Below are 13,520 nucleotides of genomic sequence, written 5' to 3'. Positions count from 1 at the left end.
AACTTGCATATGACACTAGTTAGATCTCAGCATTGCTTACAGTTTGGATGCCACACTTCATGGAGGATGTGAATACACTGGAGAAACTGCACAAGATATTTTCAGGAATCTGGATGGAGTAGATATGGAGAAATTGTTCCTACTTGTGAAATGGGTGACAATTAGAAGGCAGATATTGAAGGTCGAGACAACAAGGTGCAGGGCTGGATGAACACAGCAGGTCAAGCAGCATCATAGGAGCGAAGGTCGTTTGCTAAAGCAAACATAGAAGATAGGAGCAAAAGAAAGCCATTCACTACTACCATGGCTGATCATTAAACTTACTATCCAAATCCCATCCTCTCTATGTCCCTTTAGCCACAACAACAATATCCACCTCCTTGAAAGCAATATTTTGGCCTCAACCCCATTGTGTGGTAGTGAATTCTACAGGCTCACCATGCTCTGCGTGAAGACATTTCTCCTCATCTCAATCGCAAAAAGTTAACCCCTTATCCTTAAACTATGACACCTGATTTTGCACACACCCGTACCATCAGGAATATCCTTCCTGCATCTAACCTGTCTAGTTCTGTTAGAATTGTAAAGATTTCTATGAGATTCCATCCCCACTCTATTCTTCTAACCTCCAGTGAATACGACCAATTCAATCTCTCCTCATACATCAGACCTACCATCCCAGGAACCAACTTCATAAACCTTCGCTGCACTCTCTCTATAGCAAGAGCACTGCTCCTCGGATAAGGAGACCAAAACTGCACACAATATTCTAGGTATAAGGTCACCAATGCCCTGTATAATTGCAGCAAGACATCCTTGTTCTTGTACTTGCATCCTCTTGCTCTGAAGACCAGCATACAGTTGGCCTTCTTTAATGACTGCTGCACCTGCACACCCAGGTCTCAATGAACATTCATCGTCAATTTACAGCCAAATAATAATCTGCCTTCCTATTTTGGCTGCCAAAATGGGTAACTTCACGTTTATCCATATTATACAGTAAATGCGATGAGAAAAAAACTTTTTCATACAGCAAGTAGTTACAGTCTAGAATGCACAGCCTACAAGTGTGAACGCAGATTCAATCAAGGTGTTCAAGATATTAGAAGATTATTTTAACAGAAATAATGCACAGGGTTAGGAGGCAAAGGCAGATGAATGGCATGGAGCCATAATGGTCATTTGTAGAGTCAGTGCAGACATGACAGGCCAAATGGCTGCCTCCTACAGTAACCATTTTATCATATTATGTAAAGTCACAACTGAAACACGAAGCAGCATAGCAGCCATCTAATAGCAAAAATCATTCTATAAAGTTAATATTTATTTGTTCGTCTGCTAAAATTACATGTGAAAAAGTAGCAAAAACCCAAGGCAATATACTTGCATAGAGTGCAGTCAGTTTTAAAAATAAACAGAAGATAGTATTGAGTCTTATACACAAGAAAGCGTTGAATATAAAATAAAACAATGCTTAAGCTCGACAAGATAATAGCTGAGAATATAGTTTGCAGTCCTGCGTACTCTTATACAAAAATAAATTTATGGAAAGGAAACAGCCAAGATTAATGAGAAAAGTACCAAAATAAACGCTTATGAAAAAAGGCTTGAAGTATTCACTGCTTTTGTGAAAACAACAAATAAATGAGATATAATAAAACGTTTTAATTATTAAATTTTTGGGAGAGCAAATAACAAAAGATTATTTCTGAAGAAAGAAAACTAGTCATGAAAGAGTTATATTCTGGTGATAATAATGTGAAAAAGGGGAATGGAGGGCAAAACCTATCTTAACCACCCTCCTGGCCCACTCCCATTAGTACATGGCCTGCTTTCCCACAAAGCAGCTTTCAAAACAATCTTTTACTTATCAAGAAAATTGCACAAGCATTTGAAAAGAGTTTTTTTTTAAACAAAGGTCTCTCTTCATGGATACTCAGCCTCCATTTTCCAACTTATCCAAAATCATGCCACACTTGTTTTTTTTACTGCATCTTGTTCACAACCTCTTTAACAGAACTGTGTGGTTCCAGACCCATTTAACTGCTCCAATTCAACTCTTTTGTTTTCACTCATGAAAGTCATGGTTTTTTTAAATATTCCAATCTTTTCCAGAACTACTTTGTGTCCTCTAACTCCAATTTTCTACCTAAATCCCCCATTTCTACCTCTCAATTGTCAGCTGGGACATAAGAACATAAGAACTAGGAGCAGGAGTAGGCCATCTGGCTCCTCGAGCCTGCACCGCCATACAATAAGATCATGGCTGATCTTTTTGAGATTCAGCTCCACTTACCCGCCTGCTCACCATAACCTTTAATTCCTTTACTGTTCAAAAATTTATCTAGCCTTGCCTTAAACACATTCAGTGAGGTAGCTTCAACCGCTTCACTGGGCAGGGAATTCCACAGATTCATAACCCTTTGGGTGAAGAAGTTCCTCCTGACCTCAGTCCGACATCTACTTCCCTTTATTTTGAGGCTGTGCCCCCTAGTCCTAGTTTCACCTGCTAGTGGAAACAACCTCCCTGCCTCCACCTTATCTATTCCTTCCACAATCTATATGTTTCTATAAGATCTCCACTCATTCTTCTGAATTCCAATGAGTATAAACCCAGCCTACTCAGTCTCTCCTCATAATCCAACCCTCTCAACTCTGGAATCAACCGAGTGAATCTCCTCTGCACCCCCTCCAGTGCTAGTTTATCCCTTCTCAAGTAAGGAGACCAAAACTGCACACAGTACTCCAGGTGTGGCCTCATCAGGACCCTATACAGCTGCAGCATAGCCTCCCTGTTTTTAAACTCCATCCCTCAAGCAATGACAGACAAATTTCCATTTGCCTTTTTAATTACCTGCTGCACCTGCAATCCCACCTTCAGCGATTCATGCACAAGGACATCCAAGTCCCTCTGCACAGCAACATGCTGCAATTTTTTACCATTTAAAACATAGTCCATTTTGTTGTTATTCCTACCAAAATGGATGACCTCACACTTAACATCTGCCAGACCTTTGCCCACTCACTTAGACTATCTATATCCCTCTGCAGACTTTCAGTGTCTTCTGCACACTTTGCTCTACCACTCATCTTAGTGTCATCTGCAAATTTTGACACACCACACTTAGCCCCCAACTCCAAATCATCTACGTAAATTGTAAACAATTGCAGTCCCAACACTGATCCCTGAGGCACACCACTAGCCACTGACCGCCAACCAGAAAAACACCCATTTACCCCTACTCTTTGTTTTCTACTAGTCAACCAATCCTCTATCCACGTTAATAGATTACCTGTAATACCATGCAGCTTTATCTTATTTAGCAGCCTTTGGTGTGGCACCTTGTCAAATGCCTTCTGGAAATCCAGATACACCACATCCACAGGTTCCCCATTGTCCACCATGCAAGTAATGTCCTCAAAGAATTCCACCAAATTAGTTAAACATGACCTACCCTTCATCAACCCATGCTGGGTGTTCCCAATGGGACAATTTATATCCAGATGTCTTGTTATTTCTTCCTTAATGATAGATTCAAGCATTTTCCCCACTACCGAAGTTAAGCTAACTGGCCTATAGTTACCTGCTTTTTGTCTACTTCCTTTTTTAAACAGTGGCGTCACATTGGCTGTTTTCCAATCTGCGGGAACCACCCCAGAGTCCAGTGAATTTTGGTAAATAGTTACTAGTGCATTTGCTATTTCCCCCATCACCTCTTAGTACCCTGGGATGCATTTCATCAGGGCCAGGAGACTTGTCTATCTTTAGCCCCATTAGCTTGCCCAGCACTGCCTCCTTAGTGATAATATAGTTTCTAGGTCCTCACCTGCTATAACCTTCTTGCCATCAGTTTTTGGCATGTTATTTGTGTCTTCCACTGTGAAGACTGACACAAAATAACCGTTTAATGCCTCAGCTATTTCCTCATTCCCAGTTATTAAACTGGCCTTCTCATCCTCTAAAGGACCAATGTTTACCTTCCCCACTCTTTTATGATTTACATATTTATAGAAACTTTTGCTACCTATTTTTATATTCTGAGCTAGTTTACTCCCATAATCTATCTTACTTTTCTTTATAACTTTTTTTGTGGTTTTCTGTTGGCCTTTAAACATTTCCCAGTCTACTAGTTTCCCACTACTCTTTGCTTTTTTGTACGTGTTTTTTTTCAATCTGATACTTCATTTCCTTAGACATCCATGGCTGGCTCTCTCTTTTCCTACAGTTCTTCCTTATCACTGGAATATACTTCTGCTGAGCAGTGAAAAATCGTTTTGAAAGTCCTCCACTGTTCCTCAATTGACCCACCATAAAGTTTTTGCTCCCATTCTACCTTAGCTAACTCCTTCCTCATTCCTTCATAGTCTCCTTTGTTTAAGCACAGGACATTGGTACTGGATTTAAACTTCTCACACTCCATCTGTATTTTAAATACGACCATACTGTGATCGCTCCTTCCGAGAGGATCCCTAACTGTGAGATCATTAATTATTCCAGGCTCATTACACAGGACTAGATCTAGGATAGCTTGCTCCCTTGTAGGTTCCATTACATATTGTTCAAGGAAATTATTGCAGATGCATTGTATGAACCCCTCCTCAAGGCTGCCATGACCGACCTGGTTTGACCAATCGATATGTAGATTAAAATCCCCCATGATAATTGTTGTACCATTTTTACATGCATTAGCTATTTCTATGTTTATTGCCCGCCCCACCACAATGTCATTATTTGGTGGCCTACAGACCACACCCATCAGTGACTTCTTCTCCCTGCAATTTCTAATTCCCACCCAAATGGATTCAATCTTCTGTTCAGCAGAACCTATTATCATCTCTCACTAGTGCCCTGATATCATCCTTAAAAATCAGAGCGACACCACCTCCCTTACCTTCCTGTCTGTCCTTCCAAACAATTTGATAACCTTGGATATTTAACTCCCAGTCATGACCATCCTGCAACCATGTCTCTGTAATACCCATTTGCCATGATTTGCACCGTCAACTCATCCACCTTGTTTCGAATGCTCCGAGCATTCAGATAAAGTGCCTTTATGCCCGTTTTTGCACCTTCTTTTTGGGTCTTATTACCTCCATTACTAACAGCTCTTGAATTCTCCTTCCCTTTAACTTTTTTCCTAATTTTTAATGGAGTTGAAGCTTCCTCATCACCTGCTGCTTTGCCTTCCATTAATTGTTATACTACCTGTACGCTCACTCCTCCCTTCCCCCCTACTTACTAGTATAAAGTCCTATTAACCACCCTATTTACCCTTTTCGCCAGAACACTGGACCTGGCCCTGTTCAGGTGGAGTCCATCCCAGCGGTATAGATCCCTCCTGTACCAGAACCGATGCCAGTGCCCCATGAAAAGAAAACCCTCTTTCCCACACTACTCTTTTAGCCACGTGTTTACTTCCCTGATCCTCGCCTCCCTATGCCAATTTGCACGTGGCTCGGGCAGCAATCCAGAGATTATGACCATTGAAGACCTGTTTTTTAATTTTGTTCCTAGCTTTTCATAATCCCGAAACAGGTCTTTTTTCCTAGTCTTGCCTATGTTGTTGGTACCTACGTGGACCACAACAACTGGATCCTTTCCTTCCCCTCCCTCTCTAGTATCCTCTCAAGCCAGTCAGAGATGTCTCGCATCCTGGCACCGGGCAGGCAACACACCATGTGGGACACTCTATCCTGCTGGCAAAGGATACTGTCTATCCCCCTGATGATGGAATCCCCTACAACTACAATCTGTCCTTTAGCTCTCCCCTCTTGAATGGCTTCCTGAACCATGGTCAGTTGACTCATCCTTCCTGCAGCCCTGTTCCTCATCCACGCAGGGAGCAAGTGCCTCATACTTGTGGGACAATGTCAAGGGCTGCAGCTCCTGTATTCCTGTCTGCAGGGTCCCTCTACCTGCCTCACTCGCAGTCACACACTGCCGTCCCTGGCCGCTGATCGAATTAACATTAGTTAATCTACTAGGTGTGACTGCTTCCTGGAACACAGCATCCAAGTATCTTCCCCCTCCCGGATGTGCTGCAGTGTTCGGAGTTCGGATTCCAGCTCATCAATTCTGAGCCGGAGCTCCTGAAGCAGCCAACACTTGCTACAGATGTGGTCACCGCCATTCTCAATGGGATCAGCTAGCTCCCACATCATACAGCACAACACATCACCTGACCTGCCATCTCTACTTAGTTAGTTATTTAAAATTAATTACTTTTTTTTTCATTTCGCAGTGTTCTCTGAACCAGTAAGTTTACTCCATTATATACTCAGACTCCGGTTTTGCCTTCTGAACTGCTCCCAGAGGATTTGGCGTCTAGGTGACCTCCCCAAAAGATAACAAAGAGATGAGAAAAAAAATGCAAATAGCTTACCTGCTCACCACACTGAGTCTTTATTATTAGGTTAGAGGAGGTGGAAGGGCGGAAGACACTACACATGTAGCGTCTCGGGTATTAGTTACTTCCCATATTTATTGGGTGAAAGATAACCATTACCCAGCTGACCACTCGCACCCGCTCTGAGACTCCTCCTCCGCTGAACAACTGAAGCCTGCAGTCATGCGAGGTAAGACTTTTATAATGAAAGCTTACCTTCCTGGCTGCCCTCGCGCTCTCTCCCAGACTCCAGCCGCTGAACAACTGAAACCCAGATGCCTCAGTACTACATTAGGACTTCCCGCACTAAGCCTTTCCACTTTCCAAAAACCTCTCTAAAGCTTCTTGATATCTTTCTTTTCTGACTGAATGTAAATACTATACATCTTCTACAGTAAAGATTCAATAATAGCGTACAATGTTATGTTTGATATACATCCTTGCACAAAGAATCTTCACTTAGGTCAAAGCTACCAGAAAAAAATACACAACCATAAGTGTGTTAAAGCTTAATTACCTTTTTTCAGTAAGCCGTCATTCTCTTGCACCAGCAGTTCTGATGTAATTTGCAAAGGAAATGCATTCCCAATGTCACAGTCAGAAATTAAGCTGGTCAAACTGTCCCACATTTGCTTGTACTCTTTTTCAATTACCTCACCCAGAGAAATGGAACCTGTATATTAAAAACAGATAATACTCAACAAGGTAAAACAGCACTTTCTTTGTGGTACGAGAATATGCTTGTATTTTACTTCAGCATGCTTAAATTAAGAGAAGTCCTATTATTGACAATATCAATGTACATTTGGCTGAGAATATTATAAAGTGATTGCCATTATTACATTTTAAGTATTTACAGCACGGTTTTATTCAGGGCATTTTCAAATTATAAGTCAGAGTGTTGCACTCACACTGGCAAGGATTTATTTTTATTCTTATCCACGGCTAGGCCAGCATTTGTTGCTTATTCCTAGCAGCCCTTGAGAAGAATCCGGGTGATTTGCCCACTTCAAACACTGCAATCTATCAAATGGAGGTATAACCACAATGATGTTAGGAAGGGAGTTCTAGGAGACTGACCCAGTAAGTGTGAAGGAACAGTGACACAGGTGCATGTCAAGATAACGTGAAACTTGCAAGAGAACTTGCAGGTGGTGATGTTCCAGTGCAACTGCTGCCCTTGTCCTAAGTGGTAGAAACCATGCGTGGTGCCAAAACAGGCTTGACAAGCTTCTATATTGAATCTTGCATATGGTATACACTGCTGCCAACTGCGCATTGGTGATGGAGGAAGCAAATTTTAATATGGTACTTTGGGAACTAAATAAGCAGGCTGCTTTGTCCTGGATGACATCTAACCTCTAGAATGACATTGGAGCTGCACTTGTCCTGGCAACTGGGGAGTATTCCATCACATTGCTTTCTTGTGCTCTCTAGATGGTGAGCAGACTTAATGGAGTCAGTGGTGAATTTATTGCTGCAGAACTCCCAAAAATCAGACCTGTTCTTTTAACCACAGTATTTTTCTTGCTGGTCCAATTAAGTTCTGAACAATGCTGACCCCCATTCTCAAGGATGTTGGATAGTGATCTGCAAACTTAAACTTACTTGTGGGGTTTGGAAATTCCAGCCTCAAAAAAAAAGCAAACAAATCTAATACTTTTATGCCACTTGGCTATTAGAGTGGATGGCATGTTGTTCACAGGAGATAGAATATTCTGTTGCATTGTCCAAATATCTTTGAGGATAGTTACGTACGTCTAACTCTCAGAATATGAAACAGAATAGATACAAGTGATCTGTGGCAGAATCTGGCTTGATGGGATTGTTGAACTGTTCTCACTCCACGTTTTACAATATTAAAACTGGTGAAGCTATTTTGCACCATGAGGCACGCTTTTAACAGTTGAGACATGACTTTGAAACATACCAGCATTAGGCTGCAAAGACATAATAAGATGCTGTCAAGGATACAAAGTATACTTCTGACTTTAAACATTTTGCAACAAACTTCTTGTGCGATTTTTGGCCCATTCTACTAGTTGGATATGTGCACAAGCAGTAGAGGGAAATGAAGAGCTAAGTTGTTAAAGCAGTTTTATTTCAGATACACAAAACAAATTATGAAGACTGCTAGCAGTGTTTATTAACACTTAAGACAAATAAAATTCAAAACTACCAAAATCAAGCGAATGAAGTAAATAGGAAATTTGTTCTTTCTTTCAAAAATGTTACCTGCATGATCTGTTATTGTGCTGCAACCAACAGCCAATCTTGTTAAAAGCAGTCTATCACTCAAGTCGCATAAATGCACCATGTCACCTCTCCAGCTCTTCGATTTTTCAAAGCTCTTTAGGAGAAAATGCTCATTCATATTAAGCTGAAAAATGAAGTTTTGAAAATGTGAATTAATTGTAATAACTCCATTATGCCCAATTTTAAACAAAACCATTTTTTGTGTGAATATTTTTCTTCTCAATGTTCTGCTAAACAAAAAAGAGCTTATCATTTTAAAGACTGGTTCAACATATTCAAATGGTTTGAGATATTTTGTTGGCCCAGATGGAGATTGTTAAATTAGGCAGCTCTCAGAAGTAACTGGAATGACACTCCCCAAGCAAAGCACCCACTTAGCCCATAGACTGAGACAACGTTATCCATTAGTTGGGCTGGATTTAAAGGTGGATTCTACCGGTGAAATTTCAGTATCTAACATTCTAATTCTGTTAGTACGCTTACTGTCTCATGTTTGAGTTAAAAGACTGTTATAAGCAGCAAGAGCATGCAAATAACATTTTATAATACTGTTGAGAAATACTGTGATTCATTTGCGTGGGGTACAAATATTTTTCCAAACAAAATAGATACAAAGCATGCCCAATTCAGGAGGACTGCTTACATTCAATCAGCACAACATATTCCAAAGACTATCGGAGTAAGGGATCAAAGGCCTGTTGAAGGATCCTGTTTCAAAATTAAATCTGGTTACAAAATAGATCTGGAAATTCTGGCATTTTGTTGGTGGCATCAAGATTAGGACTTGTCACACAGCTCCGTTTGTTTTTGTGTCTTCAATCATGAGATGTGGGTGCTGCTAGCTCAGCCTTAAATATCGAGGTGGTGGTGGTGAGCAGTGTTCCTGAAGGGTCATAACCTCTGGCAGAGGTGAGGGGTGCGCACAATGCCAATGGGAATAGAGTTCCAGGGTTTTCATCCACTGACAGTGATGTAATTCCAAGTCAGGACGATATGCGGTTTGGAGAACTTATAGTGGTCTATTCCATTTACTAGTCTTGTTCTTCTAGACAGTAGGGTTTGTGGGATTTTTTAAGGTGTTGCCAAAGGAGCCCATGCGAGTTGCGCAGGACATCATCTAGATGGCTCACAGTGCTCCTGTTACTGTGCATCAGCAGTGAAGGGTATGACTACTAAAGGTGCTGGATTGTGTTGGGTCGGGTGCGGCGGCGGTGTTGTGGTGGGGGGGGTGCGGACAAGAGACATCAAAGCAGGACACCCCTAGCTTATGCCTTGCAAATGGTGGACAAATACTGGGGGACAAGAGGTGAGCTACTTACTATACAATTCCCAGTGCCTGAACTATTCCTTTAGGTACAAATGTATCTAGCAGGTCCAGTTCAATTTCTGGTCAACATTAAGCTTCACCATATTGATATTTGGGGATTCAGCAACGGTAATGCCAATGAATGACCGAGGGAGACTATGAGATTCTTTTATTGGAGGTGAGCATTACCTGTCAGTGAGGCAATAACGTTACTTGCTACTTATAGCCCAAACTTGGATGTCATTTGGGTCTTAATGCATATGGACACCAACTGCTTCACTCTAAGAATCACAACCATCTATGGCAGAGACAGCACCTCCTCCACCAACCGATTCACACCGAGTTTTCCCAGTGTTCCAGTCAAACACAGCCTTGATATCAAGGGCAATCACACTCAACCCTATGGACAATATACAATGGTTTCTTAGTCACTATTATACCATCTCTTAACTCAAATTTCACCTTCTGCCACAGAGGGCTGCAAAACCATACCGTCAGATCAAGAGATTACCAGTCTAGTAACAGTCTCATTATGCCACCAATATTGAATTCAATAAATATCTGGAATTAAGAATCTAATGATGACCATGAATCCATTGTTGATTGTCAGAAAAACCCATCTGGTTTACTGATGTCCTTTAGAGAAGGAAACTGCCATGCTTACCTGGTCTGGCCTACATGTGACTCCAGACCCTCAGCAATTTGGTTAACTCTCAACTGCCCTCTGGGCAATTAGAGATGGGCAATAAATAGTGCCTGGCCAGTAACACCCTCATCCCGTGAATGAATAAAGGAAGAAAATTTGTAACAGAGTTCACATTTTGTTGCTCCGATATAACTCTCCTAGGTACCGTGAAAGACAGCACAACAAAACTACTCTGAGGAAAGCAAAAAGAATCTGGGGCCAACCACAAGTATACAGACATGTGGGTAGTGAATCAGCAGGTAACGAGGATGAAGTGCACATACAATATGTTACCATCAGAATTTGATTTAAACTTTCAAGATCAATGCATACATTTGATTGAATCTTGTGCGACAGGAGTGTTAAAAATAGCTTCTGGCTGTAGTTTTAATCACCATCAAGGGCATATTTTAAATATGATGACAGTTAATTATTAAAGCATTTGGCTTTGATTTGAAGTGGAAAGATTATGTAACCTTTAAACAAAATTTAACTCAAATAGATAATTCATGTTTAGTTGACTTATGCTGATAACAGGAAGAAAGATCATTTACATCTCTGTGCCACCTTTCACAACCACAGATGCCCCAAAGCATACAAAAGCAGTGGTATAGTGGCAGTGGAACTGGACTAGTAATCCAGAGTCCCAACTAATATTCTACGCAGATAGATTGATTCCCACCATGGCAGATGGCAAAATGTTAATTGAATGCAAATCTGGAATTCAAAAGCCAGTCTAATCACAACCATATAACCACTGTCCATTGTTATGAACATTGATCTGGTTCACTTTTCCCGTCCTTACCTGTTCTGGCCCACATGCGATTTCAGACCCACAGCAACACGGGTGACTCATCTTCCCTGTGAAGTGGCCTACCATGCAACTTCAAGGGAAATCGGAATGGGCAATAAATGCTGGCTTTGCCAGCTATGCCAGCATCCCATGAATGCATCTAAAAAAATGTTTTAACCATGCCATTTACTAAGCCATTATTACTGTAACTTACTAATTTTGAAATCTATTAAACATGTTTTTGCCCTTACCAACTGCAGAAAATTGAAGGCTGGTTTCACCCATTTTAAATTGATATCCTTGTGGGCTCGTTTTGTTAATGGTAAGTGACAGATTAAGGCCACATGTGCACAATATATGCGGCAAATGTCTGCTGCCTCTTGAAATGTTAAGCTTTCATCCTTTGCCTGTGACATTCAAAGTGCAAACACAAGATAATTAGTATACATTAAGCACATGTCTTTGCAAACTACAAATTTGAAAATTAATTGTTACAGCTGTCAAAACTATAAATAAAGAGATAAAAATGAGGAATAGGTGTCCGGTAGAGACAAAAATGTTGGTGATAAGAAGCAACAAGACCAGATGTATATAGCTTTGAATAAGGGATAATATCAAGCAACATGAGAAGCATACGAATCACACACTGATCGGAAAAGCAGCTAAAAGTACCATTAAAAGGATCAAAAACTTGAAGAAAATTATGTGAAAACCAAGGATGCAGTGACGTTTTCACAGCATTTTATGCAAAAGCTGTGACTTAATTTAAGTATTTAAACAGCGTGACATTTCTTATGGAAGAAAAACAATCTAAATCCAGATTGCAAAAATTCATCACAGCACAGAATGCCACCAAACCTAATCTGCAAAGTTGAAAAATCACTTTCTTCTAGGCTGATGTTATCTAATACATTAGCTGCATGTGGCTAATTATACTTCTGTTGATCGCCTTTTCTAATTTACCATTGAACCATTAACATTTCTATGTTATTGCAATAGTTACTTTTTAACCCTCTTGCGTTCATGTTGCTAAAATACCAGGATACAAAGTAAAGTGCAAGTGTTTAGTGAGGACTTTAATCCCTTGGTTACTGAATGTCCAGTAAATATTTGCTATGTAAACATATACAAGTGCATGTAAGCTATTAGCAGAACTAAAGTACTGTAGATCTTCATAGCCACATTTGTGGCCAGTCAGCAATTTCTATTGGGCAACACTGATCTAAATAATGGCAAAGTCTTGAAATGCTTGTCTGAATGAAATGAAAATGTTGATCAAAAGACTATGAGAATTATAGTACCCGGTAGCTTGTCATCACTCAATATTCAGATTCCAACACTGGCCTGAAATGTAGGCTACCATTTGTTCAACAATAATTTTCACACCTAAAATTAAAGCCAGTAGAAGGAAATGACAAAATATCAAGAATAGATAAGCATTATTAGAATTCCGACTGATGGGTTAGAACTGAAAATTCAAGAGTAGGCTCAGTTAGAGATGATATAAAGGCACGTTTTAAGCATGACTATGAAAGCAACAATAACTTCAATATGCATAAATTCTGAGTCAAAATATAAATATAGCTGGCTGAGCCAACAGTAAAACATACTACAATTAAGCTCAACATTTCTAGTTTACAAAAGGGAAAGAAATGACCTCAATGTCTGTATATTAACTCTACTGTACATCAGGCCAGAATGGGTGGCCATAATCTTGTAGTTGAATAACTAGTTGTGAAAGCTTTTTTACAGACTGATTGAAGTTTCAAGAAAGTCAATATCTTTGAGGAAGGAGAGAAAAAATATACAAACTGATTCATTCAAAAACATTCACAAAAAAGTTAATTTTCAAAGCTGGAGTTAAATGTGAAACATTTAGACATAACACACAGAAGGAAAAGCTGACCAGGTTCTGTTTACAGGTTTCTGTCTAATCCTCTTAACGTTCACTGCACTTGGGTTTCATAATTCCAATGAACCAGGAATAATAATTCTCTTTGAGTGCAAGCCAAACATTAAAAGTTTACTTAGCATTTAGGAAGGATAGTTGAAAAAGGTGAAGGTGGTGGAGTGGTGCTGATAACGAGGTGGGAT

The 13,520-nt window shown here is 40.2% G+C and overlaps 1 protein-coding gene across 1 annotated transcript in view; it reads right to left on the bottom strand.

Annotated features, from left to right (window-relative positions):
• The window catches only part of LOC109912117 (probable ATP-dependent RNA helicase DDX60), a 99,144-nt gene that overhangs the window by 62,252 nt on the left and 23,372 nt on the right, over positions 1 to 13,520 (bottom strand). The window contains exons 7-9 of the mRNA XM_048616101.1: positions 11,678 to 11,833; positions 8,622 to 8,766; positions 6,904 to 7,059 (exon numbers count right to left, since the gene is read on the bottom strand). Of these exons, the coding sequence (XP_048472058.1) occupies positions 6,904 to 7,059; positions 8,622 to 8,766; positions 11,678 to 11,833 (457 nt within the window). The remainder of the gene's footprint in view (positions 1 to 6,903; positions 7,060 to 8,621; positions 8,767 to 11,677; positions 11,834 to 13,520) is intronic.

The sequence above is a fragment of the Rhincodon typus genome, chromosome 1 (assembly GCF_021869965.1).
Source record: "Rhincodon typus isolate 14 chromosome 1, sRhiTyp1.1, whole genome shotgun sequence".
In the NCBI taxonomy this organism is placed as follows: Eukaryota; Metazoa; Chordata; class Chondrichthyes; order Orectolobiformes; family Rhincodontidae; genus Rhincodon; species Rhincodon typus.
Note: the sequence above shows the minus strand (reverse complement) of the source record. Positions and strands in the feature narration are given on the sequence as shown.